Consider the following 21196-nt stretch of genomic DNA (forward strand, 5'->3'; position numbering starts at 1 on the left):
GGAATGAAGATCGTTTGAGTTTACAAGTTCAGCACTAGCCTTGACAACTTAGTCAGACCCGAACTTAAAACAAAATGTAGGTAAAAAATGGTAGGAGTGAAAGTGGACTGATGTCTGGGCAGTGGTGACACACACCTTTAATCTAGCGCTTGGGCGGCAGAGAGAGGCAGGCAGATTTCTGAGTTCAATGAGTTCAACAGCAGCCTGGTCTACAGAGAGCTGTAGGGCAGCCAGGGCTACACAGAGAAACCCTATCTCAAAAAACTTGAGAGAGAGAGAGAGAGAGAGAGAGAGAGAGAGAGAGAGAGAGAGAGAGAGAGAGAGAGAGAGAGAGAGAGAGAGACAGAGACAGAGAGAGAGAGAGAGAGAGAGAGAGAGAGACAGAGAGAGAGAGACAGAGACAGAGACAGACAGACACAGACACAGAGACAGGGAGGGAGGGGAAGGGAGGGGGAGGGGGAGAGAGGGGAGAGGAGAGAGAGAAGAAAGAAGAAGAGAGAAACGAGAGAGACCACGAACATAGACTGGTAATATTGTTTTAGATTACCAAGTCTCAGTGTGATAGGAACAGAAGCTGTCCAACCATTTCTTAACATTTTTCCACAAAATCTGCAGTAATGTCTGTTACTCACCAGATATGCTGAGTACAGGGACAGTCCCAGGATCTTCCTTTACCTTGTGTAGAACAAACATAGAAGAATCCCAGGTGGGGTTTTTTTTTTTTTTTTTTTTTTTTTTTTTTTTTTTTTTTTTTTTTTTTTTTTTTTTGGGAAAGTGTAAGACTGTTGGAATGCAGAAAATCAGTGATGAAAGAGTTCATCACTGTGTATAACACAGATCAGTATATTCCAGTGGGATTTATACAAACAGGTATCTCTTCTGCTGGAAATACAGTTTTTCATTCCTTCACAGTCTGAATATGTAACACATGAAACTTGTGCTTGGGCTTACTTTATGTTTTTCTGTTCCCCAATTTCTCTGAACCATCTCACTTAATGACCAAACAACAGCAGTGCTGTGTTGTAACATCTCTAGGAGCATGATGGTCTTCTATGTCATTGGAAATATCCTTTATTAAGTTCTAAGAAAGAGAAAGCTATGCAGCTCTGTGGATCTTCCCAGTGCTTTTAATACACTAGTAGGCCTGGGAGTTCTTTGAATTCTTCAGAAGTAAATATAGTATTGGGTTTTTCAAATTTACCTGGTCTTGGTAGAAATCCAGTTTTCTCTAACTCCCATATAGAACTAGATTTCATATATCTGAAGCTGGCCTTGATTTCTCCCCCCCCCCCCCGTGTGTGTGTGTGTGTGTGTGTGTGTGTGTGTGTGTGTGTAGCCAAGGATATCTTCAAACTCGTGATCCTCCTGCCTGTGCTCCTGAGTGCTGGGTGCTGGGATTACAGGCATGTGCCACCATGACAGTTTATGGTTTTGCTCCGGATTGATCTAGGGCCTTGTGCATACTAAGCAAACACTCTCCCTGCTTCAGTACAGCCTTAGTCCAGGAAAAGTATTACTCAGTGTTTTCTGGAAAATCTCTTGCATCTTCAAATTGGCATTGTTTTCCTGCCTGCCTTATAAATCTTCATTTTTTTGTGGTATAGCCTGTGTTGCTTCCTTCAGACTTTTAACTGGACTCTTCCCTATTAGGTCTGTCTGTCTGTCTGTCCGTCTCTCTCTCTCTCTCTCCCTCCCCCTCTCCCCCCCTTGCTTTGTCTCTGTCTCCCTCTCCTCACTGTGTAGCTCTGGCGGTCTGGAATTTGCTGTGTACACAGGCTGAACTCAAAACTCAAAAGAGATCTGCCTGCTTCTCCCTCTTGAATGCTTGGATTAAAAGCGTATACCATTACACCCAACTTCTTTTGTTTACTTTCATAGAGTTCTAGTTAAACAGACTTCTGACATAGAAAATACCTGTTAAACCTCATGTAGTACCTGTATAGTATCTTATATAGTACCTGTATAACCTTATGTTATACTTTATCTTTATTTCTCTACTGGAAAAAAGGCTCTATTCTTTGATTGGTTTTTTTGATTCTGCACAGGGTTTTCTGTGTAGCCCAGGCTAGCCTAGACTTCAGAATCCTCCTGCTTCAGCATCTTGAGAACTCCGACTATAGTTGTGTTGTCATGATTTCTTTACAATATCTTTGTGATCCAGTAAAGTGTTTAGGGCACAATGATACTGGTGTTGATTCAGTAAACAATAGTCTTACTTTGTTTCTTAAAGTTAATGTTTCAGATGTGTTTTCTCCCTTTCCACAGTCCGCTCTATGAAACTGAAGGAAGATATTCTGTCCTGCACTTTTTCTGAGTTGAGTTTGGGCTTATGCCAATTTATCCAAGAGGTGCGGAGACCAAATGGTGAAAAGTATGACCCAGACAGTATCTTATACCTGTGCCTTGGAATTCAGCAGGTACCAATTTCAATAACTTACGCATTTGATTGTGGTTTCATCATCTAAGATCACTTCTGGATTAAGTTGAAAATGAATGTATATTGTCATTTAGTTTTGTTATAAACTTTTTTTTTGTAGTGAACAACTGCCTCAATTTAAAATGTAAAAGTCTTAACATCTAACCTAATCTAAACTAAGAATGTTGGTAGGCTAACAGATATAGGAGTCATGTATTTTACAGGTAAATGAACAAAAAGCGTGTAAATTGCAGTCTACCTAGAAGCAACTGTGACTGTCTGCACGTTTAAGTATTTTATTTGCACTTTTGAAGTACAAAGTAGAATAATAGATACATGACTACATTACATTTGCAACAATCACTTGTTCCTAAGAGTGCTTGCTCTAAGAGTCTCAGCAGCTAGAGGCAGTGCATACTTGGTACAGCAACTTGAGGATAGGATTTTGGAATGTTTTTTCCTTTCTTTCCCTAATTTTTTCCTAATTTTAGAAAAGTTTTATTCAGTATCTCTTCAACATTTGCATATGGCTAGACCTGATTGGGCTCATGCCTCTATAAGTCTCGTATTGGAGATGCTGAAACAGCAGGGTTACAATTACACAGTCATAAATCAAACTCACCCATTGCAGTTAAGTTCTGACATGTTTATAAGTTGCTGGATATAGTTAGTGCTCACCAGGTGTGAGAGTTAAGTAAATAGAGGGTAGTCATAAAATTGAGTATATTATTTAACCAATATGTTTGTTTACTAATTAGAATGTGGATATGGTAGCATATGCTTACCATCTCACCTTAAGAGGATGGAGCAGCATGACTGCAAGTTCAAGGACAGCCTAGGCTATGTGATGAGGCCTTAATTTAAAAAGAAGTAATGTCCAGTGACACTTTGAGTAAACAAATATAAATTATATGTATTACTATATAATTACATAGTGATATGAATTTATAACATGAAATAAAAATGTATGCAATGGTAATTGTCTCTGGGTGGTATTAATCTGACGGTTCTTGAACAAGGTGGTTGTTTTTGTTTATTTTGTTTTTAATTACATAATTAAGTGCTAAGGTGAGTAGCACATACCTATTATCCCAGCACTCAGGAGGCAGAGGTAAGAGGGTCTCCGTGAGTTCTAGACCAACCTTGGTCTACATAGCTAGCTCTAGGACAGTCAATACTACACAGACCTGTCTCAGGAAAAACAAAAAACAAAACAAAAAAAAAAAACCAAGAAAACAAACAAGAAATAAGTAGCTTGTGGTCTGGAGAGATGTGTTAGCAGTTAAGAACGCTGACTGCTCTTCCACAGGTCCTCAGTTTCTTCCTAGGCACATGCGCATGCCTTTTGCCCACAGGGATCAGAAAAGGAGGTTTGGTCAATCTTTTGGAACTGGAGTTATAGACAGTTGTGAGCTGCCATTTAGGTGCTGGGAACTGAATCCAGGTCTACTGCAAGAATATCAACTGCTCTTAACTGCTGAACCATCTCTCCAGCTCCTCCTTCATCATTTTTACTTTGTTTTGCTCTGCTGTATGTGTGTGTCTATGCCTCTGTCTATCTGAAAGAGAGGTATGTGTGTGTACATGTGTGTACACGTGTGGGGGTGCACATACATGCCCTGGATGTCAGGTGTCTCCCTGCATTACTCTTGCTTTATTCCCTTGAGACAGGGGATCTCACCAAATTTGAAACATGATGTTTGAATTAGACTTTGACTTGTCAAATTCTGCATGTCTGCATGTCTCCACACTCAGTGCTAGGGTTTCAGGCCCATCTGGCCATGCCTCTCCTTGGACTGAGGTGCTGAGGATTCAAACTCAGGTCCTTATATGCTTGTTCAGCAAGTGTTTTATCCACCAAGCCATATTCGTCTCCTCCCCCCCCCCATTTCACTTAGTTTTTATTTAGCACAGTAGGGTCCATACAACTTGTTTCTTTCAGTGAAGGATACCCTCTAGATTAGTTTTAATATCTCTCCCCCTCTCTCTTTCCCTCTCTTCTTTTCTCTCTCTGTCTCTCCCTCTCTCTCTCCCATCTTTTCCCTTCCCTTCCCTCTCCCATCTCTTCTCTTCCCTTCCCCTCCCCTCCTCAACTCTCCTCTCCTTCTTCCCTCCCCTCTTCTCCCCTTCCCAAGAAAGCAAAAAGGATAATGGGAAGTTTGAGGCCAGCCTGGTGTACATAATCTAGCTTCTAGCCTGCTGGACTCCTAGGGACCAAACCTCAGGAATTGCTTGCATAGCAGATGCTTTACAAACAGCATCTCAGTGCTCTAAATATATTTTTTAAAACATGGAAACATAAAAATTATATATTACTGCAGTATCAGTCTCTCCCACATAGACAGGCATAGGAAACACAACACAGCAAAGTAAAAATGATGGAGGAGGAGCTGGAGAGATGGTTCAGCAGTTAAGAGCAGTTGATACTCTTGCAGTAGACCTGGATTGAGATCCCAGCACCTAACTGGTAGTATCTACACATTCACATTGTAGATCAAGCATGCTTACCTCTTTGAACCATTGTACAAATGTTAAAACTCTTCCCCTCCCCCCTTTAAAGAACATTTATTAATTTATTTTGGGGCAGGCGTGCCATGGTGGCTTTTGGAGAGGCCAGGGAACAGTTTGTGGGGGGGATCTGTTCTCTCCTATGGGTCCTTGGGAGTTGAACTCAGGTGATTAGTTTGACAACTAGTGCCCTTACCTCCTGACCCATCTTCCTGGTTTGTCTGTTTTTTCTTCATCTTTCGAAATGCACAGCACATTACTGTCATCTGTAATCCCCTTCTGTGTCACAACACTCCACAGAGTCTTGTTTCTAACTAGCTGAATATCCACAGTTAGAAAGATAAAAAAATGAGAACGTTTTGTCTGTCTTTCTGTACTAAGCATATTTCAGTTGGCATAATATTTTCCAAGCCTATCCATGTTACTTACTTAAAATGAGTGCATACTCTTTTAAAGGCTGATAGTATTGCATTGTATATGGGTACCACCTTTTTGTTTCATCTTTTTTTTTTTTAAGATTTATTTATTTTATATATGTGAGTACACTGTTGCTGTCTTCAGACACACCAGAAGAGGGCATCAGAACCCATTACAGATGGTTGTGAGCCACCATGTGGTTGCTGGGAATTGAACTCAGGACCTCTGTAAGAGCAGAGGCCTCTGAGCCATCTCTCCAGCCTTTGTTTCATCGTTTTTATGCACATTATATTAGTTAACTTTTCTTATCACTGTGACAGCATAGCTGACAGCAGTAACTTTGCAGAAGGTTTATATTGGCACAGTTCAGAGTCCGCAGTCACTATAATGGATGAAGTGTGGTGGTGGAAGCTTATGGCTTTGTCTCACTCTGACCACTTAGACAGCTCTGTCCAGAAACTGAGCTAGGCTGTTAACATCAAAAGGTGTGTCTGGTAGGCCCTGTATCCCAAAGTGTTCCACAACCTCCCAAAATAGTACCCATCAGCTGTTGACCATGTTTCTAAACACACAAGCATATGGGAACATTTCACATTCAGATTTAACACATAGTGGTTGACTTCATATTTCAGTTGTGGGTAATGTTGGCATGAACCTAGAATACTAACAGTAGGTTGGAGAGAAGACTCAGTCATAAAAGTGCCTGTGGTATAAGCATAAAAACCTGAGTTTAGATCCTCAGAACCCCTGTAAAGCTGGCATGGTGTCTGCCTGTACCTCCCCAGTGCTGGGAGGTAGACCCTGAAGCTAATTGCCAGCCTGCCTAACATAATCAGTGAATTTCAGATTCCATAAGAGCTCTTTTTTCACAAAGTAAAAGGTAGAGATTGAATGAGAAAACCCTCCCAGCATTGACATCTGAGCTGGATGTTCAGGATGATCAGGGCATCCTGAAACTGGAGTTGTTGCAGGTGGTTGTGAATGGCCATGTTGGTACTGGGAACTGAGCCTGGATCCTCTGCAAGAGCAGTGAGGGCTGAGCCCTCTCTTCAGCCTTTACAGTCATATTTTGAAATCACTTTTTAGATCTAGAGTGACTTGTTGCCTTGCCAGCAGTTTATAGAATCATGTCCATTTGTTTTGTACTACTATGTTTAATTTGCATTAAATATGTTTTTAAAATATGTTTAAAAAGTGAGTTTACTTTGTGGCATTCATGTGCATGCACACACACAGTAGAGGGGCAAAACTAAACTCATTCCTTTTGTAGAGCAGTATATGCTCTTAACTGCTGGGCTGTTCTCTAGTCCAAGTATTTTAATCTTTATGATATTTTTATAAATGGACATTTGTTTGTTTTTTTTAACTTTCTACTTGGGTTGTTCAGAGAAAAAGGGTTTGTTGTCTATGTCCACAACCTCTGAGCTCACAGGTCTGATCACTTGTTTGTTGTAAGTGCATGTATGTGAACCTGTTATCTGAAAGGAAGGGTAATGTTTGACTCTATTTCCTGTGAGAATGGTTTATATTTTTCTCTGGTAGAGTTGTGGTTAGGGCTTTCAACACAGTGGTGAATAAGAGCGGCAAGGAATGGCGTTCAGATCTCATTTTTTTCCCAGGTTGGAGACCTTGGGAACCATGCATTTTATGTATTTAAAAATATGTATCTGGTAAGATTAAAATATCCTATATTTTACTGGTAGTTGGCTTTGTTAGCTTAGTTTTAAAGTCTGTCTTCTGCTTTTTAAACTTGGGAAAATGACTTTGTTAAAGGGACAAAAACAGGCTAGGGATTGAGTTCAAGGGTCAGTGCTTATCTTAGATCTTGCATGCACACAGCCTGAATTTAATCCCTAACACTACAAAAAAAAAGAAAGAAAAAGAGCAAAAAACTACTATCTAATAACAAAATGAATCAGGCAAGTAAAATAAGTTGCTTCTGAAAAGGTCTTAGTCAAATGGATATTGTAGTGATGGATACTTGTATTGACTAGGATAATATAAATGCAAATAATTTTCTCCAGCTTATACATAGCCAGAGATGAAAGACATTGTAATGGATGTTAGATAATACCTTTAAAATACTAAAGGCTCAAGCTATAGACTCAACAAATGCTTCCTGCTCTTTCAGAGGGCCAAAGGGCCCGAGTTCAGATCCTAGCACTTAGGTCAGGTAATTTACCACCTGTGATTCTAGCTCTATGGGAAGCAACACCTTTGGTTTACATCTGCACTCACATGTGCATACATGTACAGACACAAAAATAAATCTTTAAAAACAAAACTAATGCTACCTACCTTGTATTGTTCTGTAACTATATATTTTTTGTCTTAATTGATTTATATCTTATAAATGATAAACTGTGCTCTCGGTACATTTTAAACTGTAAAGTATCCAAACATTTTGTTTTATTTCTTGTTGTGATGGTTTTTTGGGTTTTTTGGTTGGTTGGTTGGTTGGTTGGTTGGTTGGTTGGTTTTTTTGAGTCGTGGTTTTACTGTATAGTCTTGGCTGTCCTTGAACTCAGTTTGTGGGCCAGGCTGGCCTCAAACTCACAGAGATTGACTTCTCCCTCCTGAGTGCTAGGATTAAATGTGAGCTCTACCACCACCACCTGGCTGTTTCTTACTCTGTGATACTAATAGTTGACCCTTTCCGGTTAGGATTACCTGTATACACCTTTAATCCCAGGACTGCAAGGCAGGTAGATCCCTGTGAGTTCTCAGTATGTTCTACATAGTGAGTTATAGGATAGCCAGGGCTATATAGAGAGACTCTGTCTCTCCCTCTCCACACACACCCTAACCCCCCCCCCCCCACACACACACACACACAAAGGATCATTCAAGATCCTTGTTCTAAGTGTTGAGAGCTGTGATTGGAAGGTCCTAAGTAAGGTTTCTTTTTCTTTCTTAATAATCTCTTCATTTTTATTTTATGCATATGGGGTTTTTGTTTGTTTTTAAGATTTATTTATTTTATGTATGTGAGTGCCTTGTCTGCATGTACACCTACCCTCATGCCAGAGGAAGGCAATCAGATCCCATTACAGGAGGTTTAAGGGATAAAACCATTTTTTACAATGTTTTCTAAACTTGAACTTTCTTTATACCAGTATGTGTTACTTCTTTTATCTTTTAGTACCTGTTTGAAAATGGTAGAATAGATAACATTTTTACGGAGCCCTATTCCAGATTTATGATTGAACTTACCAAACTCTTGAAAATATGGGAACCTACAATACTTCCTAATGGTAAGGGGATTGTTTTTAATTATTTTATGATATATTTGTATAAATTGATTTTTAAAAATATTTCATATATTGCAATATAATGTTTTTTTAAATACAGTATCGATTTTAAGGAGAAAGTCTTACTTAGATTTATTGTTGAGCACTTTAGTAAAATGCAACTGTCAACAGTGTATGAAACTAGTATACAGTGTAGATTAGAGGCACTAACAACTCAAAAACATGTATTCAATTGTTACATTTCTAGGAATGTTTTTCTGATAGTATCATGAAAGCTACATACTAATCACTATGGATTTAACTCAGATGTGTTCCATCATGCAGAGATGATCTTTTTGGAATGTTGGTGATCTGTGTTTGTTTTAGCCTTGTATTTTTAACCAGTGTTGTTAGAAAAGTCTGTGCTTCACCCCAGCTCTTAGGCTGTGATTGGAGAAGTTAGGGTAATAACCATGAATGTGTCCTTTCTGTTGAGCTCTGGGGAACCTTTGAAGCATTCAGAGCCACATGCTGTTTTGATGAATTTAGCAGAGAGGTGGCTAGCAACATAAATTTGGAAGTAATAAAGTCATGTTCATGGATGATCTTCCAAGAATGGAATATAGAAGCATCACCAGAGAGGACTGAAGAGAGAGCATTGGGTTAGACCTGAATTGAGGGATATGGAGAATCCTCTACAAGGAACAATACAGTTTGTTAAGACCTTGGCCTTTTCAATACAGCTTCCAATCAGTCCTGAGGTGTTAGTCCCGTGGCTGTTAGTGCAAGTTAAGAATGGGAGGGAGGGAGGGAGGGAGGGAGGGAGGGAGGGACAGAGGGAGGGAGGGTGGGTATATCTGCACCCTAGTGACTGTGGATTAACGCATGGAACTGACTAAAGGTAAACTTGATGGTCTGGGCAGTAGCTGCTTATTTTCCCATGGACCAAGTCTAGCTTTGTCCTGGTTCTGTAGTCTAAAGCTTAAAAAAAAAAAAAAAAAAAAAAAAGGAGGGGGAGGGGAGGGGGGGTTATTAATTAATTTATTTACTTTACATCCTAATCCACATCTCCCACCTCTCCTCCTAGTCCCTCCCTCTCACCTCCCTGTTGAATTTTTAGATGGTTGGAAACTTGAAAGAAAATATTTTGTGATATGAAAATTGCATAAAATTCAAATAACAAAGCCTTATTTTCTATGGTTCTTTGCTTTCTATAACAAAAAGTTGTTCAGAGAAAGTGGCTTTTTTGCGAAAGATAAAACAGAGCAATATAGGGCTGGGAGTCTGGCCGGTGGAGTGCTGTTCTTCCTGGTGCTGCTTCTGTTTGCCTGCAGAGAGAAGAGGTGGGAGAGAACGGTACTCGGTCAGTACTTGGTCGTCGCCTTGCTGTGCTCCTCCTGTGGAAGCAGACATGACATGGCTCTTTGTTCTTCTCCCCCTGTCTAGGTTACATGTTCTCCCGCATTGAAGAGGAACATCTGTGGGAGTGTAAACAGTTGGGTGCTTACTCACCCATTGTCCTGTTAAACACCCTCCTTTTCTTTAATACCAAATACTTCCAACTAAAGAATGTTACTGAGCACTTGAAGCTTTCCTTTGCCCATGTGATGCGACGGACCAGAACTCTGAAGTACAGCACCAAAATGACATATCTGAGGTTCTTCCCTCCTTTACAGAAGCAAGAGTCAGAGCCAGGTGTGTTGTTGTTAGTAGATCAGGTTTCTGTTTGAAGTGTTAAGATGGTTATCACTGAAGGTCATGGAGGGCACACTGAAACTTTTAACATTTCATTGCTTTTAACATTTGAGTATTTTTCTGTTTCCAACTATGTTACAAGCTCTCAAAATGAGAAAACTCTTTGGTTCATTGTAATTTTATTAACTTAAGTTAGAAATGCTGACTTAATTGTGTCGTGGCCCCTGATTTAGTTGAGTAGATCCCAAATAATCTACGTTTAAAACTTACCAGAGTATTTAAATCTGTAACCAGGGTAATGAGGTCACTATTTTCAGGTACCAGTCAAAAATTAACAGTTAAAAGAATCATGTTTAGCTTTTAATATATTGGACTAAAATTTTTGACAGGAGCATCTTTTAGTCAGTTCTAAAATTCTGAAAGAACTTAGAAGCTGGCCTAAAGTGGGCTGCTGTTAACTACTGTGGTCCTGGGTCAGCAGTAGCAGCTTCAGTAAGTAGATTATGATCATGTGTTTCAAAAACAGACTAAGTGGCCGGGCGGTGGTGGTGCACGACTTTAATCCCAGCACTTGGGAGGCAGAGACAGGCAGATTTCTGAGTTCGAGGCCAGCCTGGACTACAGAGTGAGTTCCAGGACAGCCAGAGCTACACAGAGAAACCCTGTCTCGAAAAACAAAAAACAAAACAAAACAAAACAAACAAACAAAAAAACCAGACTAAGTGACTCCAGGTCTTCGAAGTCTGAGAAATACTGCTATTCTAGAACTAGAAAGTAACCTTTTGGTCTCTGTTTGGTTTTGGTCTTTTTAAGCCTTGTCTTACTATATAGTAGCTCAGGCTATCCTTGACCTCATAGTCCTCTTAAGTCAGCCTTTCTGAGGGTTGCAATCGCAGCTCTATGCCATCGTGCATACACAGCATATGTCCACACAAAGACGTTCTTAATTTACATCAACATTAAATTCTCCCAATTGAGTTATGACTTTGAAGAGTAAATTACATACTGGAAATGTGAAGAGTTACATTTTCCGAATCTAAACTCTATGACTTGTTGGTATCTATGCCCTATACTCATAGCTTGTTGCTCCTTTAGCTTCAGAAATACTGTATCATCTTGCTCTTTCCACTGGTGTCTGTCTCTGGCTGAAGCGTGGTGCTTATGTGATCCACTTTGTAGTTTTGGATCTTGCTTTTTGAGACATTTCACTTTGTATCCCAGGCTGGCCCAGAACTCAGCTGTATTTCCCAAGCTGGCCTCAGTCCTGAAGCCACACATCCTCCTTGGCATCCTTAGGGTTGGGGTTGCAGGCCTGGTTCTCCTTCTGAAGGTCTGCTTTGTCCTCGTAGATAACATTAGCGAAGGAGGGAGCGGCAGTGTGTTATTTCTACTTTTGATTGAGTACTTGACAATGTTGATAATAAGTTCAACTTGTTTTTAAAGTAACTTGTAAAGCATTTCTATGTAGTAAGCTGGAGTGAATTTATTTTAAAGCAATAATACTAACAGCTGGAGAGAAAGAGTCCTAAACCATTTGTTTAAGGGTGACTATAAAAAATGGACTTTGGAGGGACCAGGAAGCTATGGTAGTTTAGAACACTGGATCTTCTCCCAGAGGACCTCTATTCTGTTCCCAGCACCACATGGCAGCTTAGCAGCTGCTTGTAACTCTGCTTCCAGAGGGATCTGATGGCCTTCTTTTGGCCTCTCAGGGCACAGCATGAAGGTGGTGCACAGGCATACTTACAAGCAAAATACTGACACACATAAAATAAAAACAAAGACATCTTTTTAAAAAATGGGTTGGGACTATGTCTCAGTGGATAAAAGTGCTTAAAGTGCAAGCAGGAGAACCTGGATTAAGATCCCCAGCTCCCTTGTAAAGCCAGCAGTGATGATGTATATCTCTTACGTCATTACTGAGGGGGCTGAGACAGATAGATCCCTGAAGCATGCTGGCCAGCTAATGTAGCATATGACTAAACTTCAGGTCAGGGAGAAAACCTGCCTCAAGAATAAAATGGAGGGGCAGCAAGATGGCTCAGCAGGTGACAGTGATTGTTTCTTAACCCTGATGACCTAAATTTTGATCCCTGGAACCCAAGGAAAACTACAAGGAGCGAGTCGGTGCTACAGAGTTGTTTTCTGACTTCACATGGGTACACATACGCACATTTGAGAGTGGCTTGGGCTCTTACATCCACATAGTAGAGTTCTGCTTAGATTGCTAAATGAACAGATGAGAAGCAGCAGCCATTTCTTAGAATATGCAAGTGGAGAGAACTTGAGCAAGAAGTCAATCTGTGCTAGTACCCAGGAGAGATCCATCCACAGAGATGCTTTGGTTTATGCGCCGTGGCACACAAGTTTTCTTTGTTTAACAGGGAACATACATGTTACAGGACAAGCCTAGTGTTTAGCATGTAAACAAAACACCTGGCACATAGTTGCCTGACAGATATTGCTGAATAAATGAAAGAGCAGGAGTTCCAGAGTCTGGCTGTGGAGCAAAGCTCACACGTATGCTGACACTTAAAAACCTTTGATTTTTTTTTTTTTTCTTTCTGTCTCAAGATAAACTAACTATTGGCAAGAGGAAACGGAATGAGGATGATGAGGTTGCAGTGGGTGTGGAGATGGCAGAGAATACTGACAACCCACTGAGGTGCCCTGTCCGGCTTTATGAGTTTTACCTGTCTAAATGGTAAGGATCTTTCTGTGCTGTATACAGGGCGCTCACCACCCAGCACAGTTTGCACTTGAAGTGACTGGAAACTGAAGCATAGCTGACTGTGACACAGGGTCTGCCTCTGTTTTCATATTTTCTCTGTCCTTCTATCTGCCTGGATTTGAACTAAGAAGCCAGCCATGTTATCTTAATGTTTTTCCTCTAAAATTTCTCCAAAGGGGAAAAACGTCACATTTCCTTTGACCTTCTGAAGCACTGTTGTTCATCCTGTATGTGGAGTCTTATCTATAGTGATTTACTTTTTTATATAGAAAACAAATTCTGAGGCTAGCTAGTTTTTGGCTAAAACCTTCAAGGAGGGGAAAGCTTTGAAGAAATTAAGTTTTGTATGTTAAAAGAACCAGCATCTAAACAGGCCCATCCCCATGCTGGGGGTATACTCTCCCCTTAGCCACAGTCTTAAGTCCATAGTTTAAAGTTTTGAATTAAAGAAACTCTTATTATGTATGACTCACACTAAAAGTACTTTTTTTGGTCAAAGAAATAATAGCATCAAGTGACCTATGCAAATTGGCCCATTTGATGTGAAATACATGGTTTGTTATTTTTGTTTTGTTTTGTTTTGTTTGAGGCAGGGTCTATGTTTCCCAGGCTGGTCTTGTCTTAAACTTGATTTGTAGCCAAGGATGACCTTGAACTTCCTGATCCTCATTCCTCCACCTTCCAAGTGTTAAGACTACACATGTCTGCCCACACCCGGCTGTGCTTTCTCTCCCTCACATTCTACCACTTTCAACCCTGTTCTGGGTTGCTCGTGGGAGGAACATACCTGTTATCCCTGTCTGTCCCTGTGGTTCTGGTGTTACTTACGAACTGAGACAGGGTGTCAAGAAGTTCAAAACTGTTAGCTAAGAAAGGATGATATATATTTCTGTTTTCCGATCTCAACTTTTTTTTCTCCCTTTTGCTTGTTCCCTCCTGTAAATAGTTCTGAAAGTGTGAAGCAGAGGAGCGATGTGTTCTACCTTCAGCCTGAGCGCTCCTGTGTTCCTAACAGTCCCATGTGGTACTCCACATTCCCCATAGACCCTGGAACCCTGGACACCATGTTGACGCGAATTCTCATGGTGAGGGAGGTACATGAAGAACTTGCCAAAGCCAAATCTGAAGACTCTGATGTTGAATTATCAGATTAAAATGGAAGTAAGGTTCCTATTTTCATGCACACTGGTATGCACCAAGCTGTGAATGCACTCAGCTGTTGGAAAGATGTTGAAATCCAAGTCCTCTTGACTTGCTTGTTTGGTGGGAAAAATGGCGGCTTCTGAGCTGTAGTTTGGCTGCAAATGAAACCTGAATGGAGAAGTGGGAGTGAATTGGCAGGGAGAGTTCATAGACATACATCTTCGAAAGACTAACCAGTTTCTGAGTGGTGCATAATCTTATTTTCTTTGGGAATAAGAAATTATGGAATATTTTTAAGGAAAATGGTTGTATAAAATTCTACCATAGTAACCTTAGTTAAGCGGGTAGCTTCGCAGTGAGACGCCGGCTGCAGTAGGTTACTTGAGCAAGCTGTCCATGAAAGTCAGGAGAGAGTGCACAGCTAAGAGTGCCATCAGATAGTGGGACTCAGCCGGAAGATCCAATAAAAATACTCGCGTTTTTATAAAAAGATAGTGGTCTGGATTGATTTTCACTGCCAACCTACTTATGTGAAGGATAGAAGCCTTTAGTCTTTTAACTGAAGGCCCCTCACATCAGAGGACACACCCTTCATTACTGTTAGTGAGCCCCTTTTCATTTAGGGTCTTGCCTTCTCAGCTGTGGGTGATTTAAGGTAAAAAGGATGATATTCCAGAAGCTAACTATGTACACAGAAAATCTGTGGAGCCCATTACACCCTGGTGTCTTGAAGTATTTATAGAAAGCCCACTGAAATGCCCACTTCTCTGGGTGCTGCTGTCTCGTGGCCGCAGCTGTGCTGTGCACAAGTGGGGCCTCCCTTTGTGTCCAGTTTTCCCACTGACAGCCTTTCTTCCCTGTCTCACTTTTCTGTTCCCAAATGATGCTGCTTGTCCTTTGTACCAGCTTCTGGAGGCCCTTGTCATTTCAAAAGAAATACCCTGACTCCATAATTCTGACAAACGTGGGTGATCCCACAAAGACACAGTATTATGTAGCTGTCCGAATTCTGGTAGTAGGTTCCTGTTCCTGTGTAAAGGCATTTGGAAGTTGACCTTATCGCCCCAAGGAACTTGAAAGTTAGGAATTCTGGAGCTGGAGTCTGAGGTGACTGACCTTACATATCCATGTGGTCTTTTTACTGCATTATTCCAGATTCTAGCTGCCTAGTTCATGAGGATGGCAAGGCATAGGTGTGTGTGACATTACCAGGCTGTCTCTCTCATCTCCATTCTCACTTTTTTTCCAACAAAATTTTGAATCAAGCATTTAATAATAATGGATAATTATTGAGCTTCTTTAATTGAAGTTAATTTGAGCTTACAGCAGAACTGAGAGAAGTCATAAGCTTCTCCAAAGTGTCATCTTAAAAGACTTCAGTATGTCCCATGTTATAGGTGGGAGTAGCCAGTTGTTTGTTTGTTTGTTTTTTTTAAACAAATAAAAGTCATTTAAATACAACAAAACTTTAAAATGGGCCTGTGACATTGTGTACTTGGTGGTTCTGTCCCTCTGCTTGTAACAAATATCCTTTTTGTTACTAAGAATTGTGTGAAAGACGTAAACCTGCCCCAGGTCTGTGTGATTAATTCCATCTGTGCTGTTATTTCTGACGGGGAAACTTCTTCCTTCCAAACCTTGACTGGTTGGAGGGAAAGCAGTTGCCCTGTCTGATAAGTCACCAATAAACCATCCAAAACACTAGATGTTCAGTCCTGCTGTATCAGTTTTGATTTGTGTAAACACTAACATTTCCCATCTATAGTTGTATGAAAAAAAATACTGTTAGCTTAGTAGATAAATTGTTATAAAATACCAAAAAAAAAATAAAAAAAAATGTATCTTTTAAGAGAACAACCACTACCCAGATAAATGACTGTATCGGGGCTCCAGCTGCATGTTAGTGAAGGGGCTTCAGACCCTAAACTAATTTTAAAAACTGGTTGATCATCAGTCATTCCTCATGAGTGTAGCTGTTTGCTGTGTCAAATTATTTGCTTTTTTTATTTTGTTAAAATTGTGTAAAACCATACTTACTCCCTTCTCTCTCTAAGGGGAGTGAGGAAAAAACCCAACAACTAGCACCTGAGCTCGTCCTGTCCGCTGTCCTTGGTCTTTAACTGTCTCTGGATTTTCCCTTTGCGGGAACCACAGAACTATTCCCTTAGAATAAAATAGTATATTTGTATTTGATGGGTGAGTTCTTTTTCTTTGTAGTTTTAAAGAACTTTAAATATATTTTTTATTTGATCTTATTGGTATGATCTAAGAGATATAAATTGGGGGGGAAAAAAAAAGGAAAGCAGCTTTCAGGAAAGTCCCTTGATTTTTATTCAGTCAAGTAAAGGCACCACTCCTCTGCCGTCTTCCTGTGGCTTGCTTGCTTTCTGTCAAGACTTGTTTCCATTTATAGGTAAATTTTAACCATATTAAAAGTCCCAGTAGCTAGACTGCCAGGTGGCATGCACACATGGACAGACCTCGTCAAGGTCATGTCACTGTGAGTGTTTGTCATGCAGGAGACTCGACAGAGTACAAGCTTGCTCTCACATGTGTATGAGGGGCTCACTGAGGATGTGGGACTAAAGAGTGTGTTTTCTTAGTCTGTAGAGGGGTCTTGGGTATTCCACCAAATTCTTTGTGGACCATTTGTGTATGCTATACAACATTCCTAAATCTATAAAACTCTTTTCCCAAAACTTGGAAAGTAAAATGTTTCTGTAATTGAGGTCAAGCTTCCACATGAATAAAAAAAATCCTTCCTAGTAGCTGTCTGAAAGCTGAGGAGATTGTGAGGTACCAATGCCCCACCTTCCTCTGTACTGCTAGTGTTCATCATGGTACTTTGTCCTGTCCTTGGTGTTTTTAATTGCGAGGCACTGTAACATTGGAATGGTTGCAGGCTCTGGGGTCTTTCTGCTTGCTGTCTGTATGTAACCCTAAGTAAATGAAACAAACTGTGCTCACTTTTCTCCTCTGTGAAGTGAAACTATAACAATTCCTTAGTTGTTAGGCATGGCACATTTTAGGCTTTCAAATATAAGCTGGCTCTTAAAGAGGCCCAGGCATTGCAGGTGTAGCTAGTGCTTTCCCGTGTACTTCAGTCGGTGGCAGGGAGGCTGTGTCTTCGCTCAGTGTGCTGACCCATGACTGTCTCTGGGTGATTGGTAGCCTGACATTCCATGAGAAAAGATGAGCCTGTGATGACCACCACTCTGGTGCCAGGCGAGCCTGGATGGACTACCAGGACTAGAAGCAAGCCTAAGACTACAAGAACCCCACATGGGAACCACAGGTCCCAGGCAGGAGTGAGCTCAAGACAGATGGCCACTTGGGTGGGCTGATAGAGGGGCAAGCCTGAAATGACCACCAGACTGGCACCATGGAGCCTAGACAGCAAGCTAGCCTGAGATAAACATCAGACTGGCACCCTGCCCCCAGGCCTGGGGCGGGGGCTAGACAGACCATGCTTGAGATGACTCCTGCCTTGTGGTGCCATAAAGCATGAGTGGGAATACCAGTGCTTTAGTCACTCCTGAGAGGATCCCAGACACTCAGAGACACTGGGAGGCACTAAGAGAAGCAAGTGAGTGGTGGAGAAATGGAAGAGAGAGAGAGAGAGAAACAGAAGGATGTGGGCACAACAAAGAGAGGTAGAACTGGACACTCAGGATAGCGGGGAACAGCCTGATGTGAGTAGCCAGTGGTGCCACCTGGAACCATCCATGGTGGGGTTATGGCCTGTGCTGACACTGGGGGCCACATCTGGGTCTGTGTCCCTGCAGCAGCAGAGGTCTGTTACCACCACAGGCCAATGGACTTCCTGGTGTGGGCCACCATCCATGGACATGATATCTGAGGGCTGTGCAGAACTGGTCCTACCCCTCACCTAGGCATCCTGGAAGAGCTGGTCATGTCCCTCACTGGCTGCAGCACTCCAGAGAGCAGGCCCTGCACCTCACCTGGGCAGCAGAGTAGAGCTGCCCCTAGATTTGGGGGTCTTAGGTGAACTGGCCTGGAGGGTATTTTGTGTGGGAGAGCAGCTCTTGTCTACCATGCAGCAGTGTCTCCCACCCTCACCCCTTGACACCTAGGGCAGGTGGGAGAGCTGGCACTGGAATAGTGAGAACAGGAGAGCTTGTCCTGCCCCCAACCAGGTGCAATACTCAGGAGAGCTGGCCCTGCGCCTTGCCTGAGCAGGATAGTAGAGCTGGCCCTGGATGTGGGCGTTAAAGGTGAGCTGGTCCCAGCAGTGGTATCACAAGAGAGCCAGCCATCTCTGCTTCTTGTTGCTGGGCAGTGGCGCTGATGAGAGAGAGAGAGAGAGAGAGAGAGAGAGAGAGAGAGAGAGAGAGAGAGAGAGAGAGAGAGAGAGAGAGAGAGAGAGAGAGAGAGAGAGAGACTGACTCTTCTCTTCCCTTCCCTTCCCTCATCCTTCACTGTGATAGACAGGATTATGAGTGGGAGAACTGGCCATGTCCCTCACCTGCAGCACACAGGAGAGCAGGCCCCTGCACCTCCCCCTGGGCAGCAGAATAGAACTGGTTATAGGGGGTTGCTGCCAGCCCAAAGGACTTGAAAGCAGGAGAGCTGACCACATCTGATACCTCAGGGGTTTGAATTGGCCCACCCATCTACTGCTGGAGTGCATGAAGGGGCCGATCCTACAGAGCCAAAACTATAGGCTCTCCATGACACAGGGCAACAACCAGATATCCATATCCGAGAGGAGTCCCAGTGAGGTTCCAGTATGGACAAAGTAACAGAAACCACCAGAGGCCTCATACCAGATCCATGGGTCATTGCAATAAACATTTGCAAGCAAGGAAGTATGGACAAAGGGGGGTGTACTGTGGGACACACTGACATACCACAGCTTCCAGCAGATGCTCTGTTCCAGGGGAACTTGTAAGGGTAGAGGGCAGGTGTGAGGGGCAGGGAGATGAGTAGGATTGGGGTACATAATGTGAAATTCACAACCAATAAAAATTGTGAAAAACCTTTTGAAAAAAAAAAATCAAAACAACCCATTTGGTATGTACCCACTTGCCACAGTGTGGTGTGGTGGTCAGAAGACATCTGGCTTGAATTGCTTCTCCTTCCATACCATGGAGTTCTGAGACAACTCTGGTTGACAGGCTTGGTGACAAGTACCTTTATTTTATCAGCCCTTGTTTTAATTATTAACATTGTGTGTGTACATTACACATACAACAGCAATACATGTGGTGGTCAAAGGACATGACCTGTTATCACGTGTGTTCTGTGGTCAGCAAGAACCTGTACCCAAAGTCATTTCACTGGCACCAAAGGTATGTATGTGTGGGTATATGGGTATGGTATTTATATATGTATGGTATGTATATGGTATGTATGTATATATGTGTGTATATGTATGCCTTTATTTGGATGCATATGTGAGGGACAGGATAACAAGAGTGAGTGGCTTCTCTCCACCACATGGTGTGTTTCAGGAGAGAACTCATGTCTTCAGGCTTGACCACAAGTGCCTCTGCCTACTACACTATCTCCCTGGCCCCAGGCTTTTACATTTATTTATAATAGACATAAGTTGCTTGGTATATACTAAGGTTTCAAATGCATGTGAAGAAATAGACAACATTGTAGATCCTGCAGAATGTTGTAATCTGCAGATCATTTCTGCATCTCAGAGTTAAGTATTCAGTACGACTTGGACCAGTAACTCTAAGCTCACTTCTGACCCACAAGCATGAAGCAGAGAGGGACGCAGATTGGTGTGAGCTTTTGAGACCTCAGAGTTTGCCCCCAGTGATGAGCTTCCTTCTGTAAGGCCATACTTCTAATCTATCCAAAATAATTCCAACTTTGGACCACGTATTTAAATATATAAACCTATGGGATGGTTTTTATTCAAACCTTCACATACTGTCGTTTTGGGGGACTTTTTGCCCTTTTGGGGGGGTAGCAATTTTTTTTTATTAATGTATGTGGAGTGGTGATGTGGAAAGTAGAGGAATCCCCAAGTGAGTAAAATTCACATGGGTGTGCCTGTCAAGGACTCTAGGACCAGTAGCAAGCCATTAACCCATATGCCCAGGCTTAAGAGATACAGTAAAACTTTTCTCAGGAATTCCAATTGTGAGCAAAGACCACTGCAGCTTCTTCCTACTGGATGTTTACAGCCTGAGACTGTTCACCTGCAGACACTTCCAACCCCCGCCCACTGTGCTGTGTATGAACTTACCCAATGAGCTTAATGAGATTCCAGTAGTAGTAGTTAGAGATACCCCCCCCCCCCATCATAGTTGTAAAAGTATCTTCATCCTATGTTGTCTAGGAGGCTTACCATCTCCATCTGCTAACCTAGGCCTAGTCCTGGAAGCTTCTAAGCCTCCGTACAGTCTAATATAGACCTAGACTCTTTTCAGTCCCTAAAACTTATTGCTGAATAAGCTCACCCTTTCTTGATTTTCCTGAACACTGGCAGAATCAACTCGGATGTTCTGGCTCAAACTCCTCTGCAAGCGAACTGATTCAGTCTAGCTTCTCTCTCAGATTCTAACTGAATTGCTCTGCTTGGCTTCAGACTATGGTAATCTGTTCTAATCTTCCGGCTCCTCATTCTCTAGCTCTGGCTGTCTTTACCTGTATTTAGCAATTCTTTCTCTGCAACCAGTCTCTGAACAACTGTCCTGCTAAGATTGTCTCCTCCTCCTTTGTCTTTTTTTTTTTCTTCCTGTCTGCACTCTCTTGGCCTCTCTTCCTCCCTCTTCTCTTGGACACATCCTACTTGATCAAGTCTGAGTCACTTAGTGTGCTTATCACTTAGTGTGCCTCCTCCACTAGAAGTCACTTTGAAGCATGGGTGTTTCCTTCTACAAACTAACTCTGCCTTCATTGTTGTTCTTTTTGATCATTGCTCCAAAAGGAATCCCCACTCCCACCTCCCAGGGCTGACCTCGATGGTGTAAGGATGACCTCTGAACTTCTCACCCATTGCCTAAAGCAGAACGTAAGACTGCAGGTTTGTGCTCCTGTATCAAGCAGAGAGCCTTTTGCACTCTAGCCACTGTT

At 41.9% G+C, this 21196-nt stretch overlaps 1 protein-coding gene and 1 pseudogene across 4 annotated transcripts in view; both read left to right on the plus strand.

Annotated features, from left to right (window-relative positions):
* Positions 1-16333, plus strand: part of Zmym4 (zinc finger MYM-type containing 4) — a 115106-nt gene extending 98773 nt beyond the window's left edge. For 3 of the 4 annotated variants that reach the window (XM_076934189.1, XM_076934191.1, XM_034502175.1), the window contains 5 exons: positions 2266-2417; positions 8484-8595; positions 10018-10266; positions 12841-12970; positions 13944-16333. In XM_076934189.1, coding sequence (XP_076790304.1) covers positions 2266-2417; positions 8484-8595; positions 10018-10266; positions 12841-12970; positions 13944-14151 — 851 coding nt within the window. In that variant the 3' untranslated portion in view covers positions 14152-16333. The remainder of the gene's footprint in view (positions 1-2265; positions 2418-8483; positions 8596-10017; positions 10267-12840; positions 12971-13943) is intronic. The other variant, XM_076934190.1, reaches the window with a different exon arrangement.
* Positions 16334-17196: 863 nt separating this feature from the next.
* Positions 17197-17320, plus strand: LOC117709743 (small nucleolar RNA SNORA17; annotated as a pseudogene).
* Positions 17321-21196: the final 3876 nt, after the last annotated feature.

Source organism: Arvicanthis niloticus, chromosome 5, assembly GCF_011762505.2.
Source record: "Arvicanthis niloticus isolate mArvNil1 chromosome 5, mArvNil1.pat.X, whole genome shotgun sequence".
Lineage (NCBI taxonomy): Eukaryota > Metazoa > Chordata > Mammalia > Rodentia > Muridae > Arvicanthis > Arvicanthis niloticus.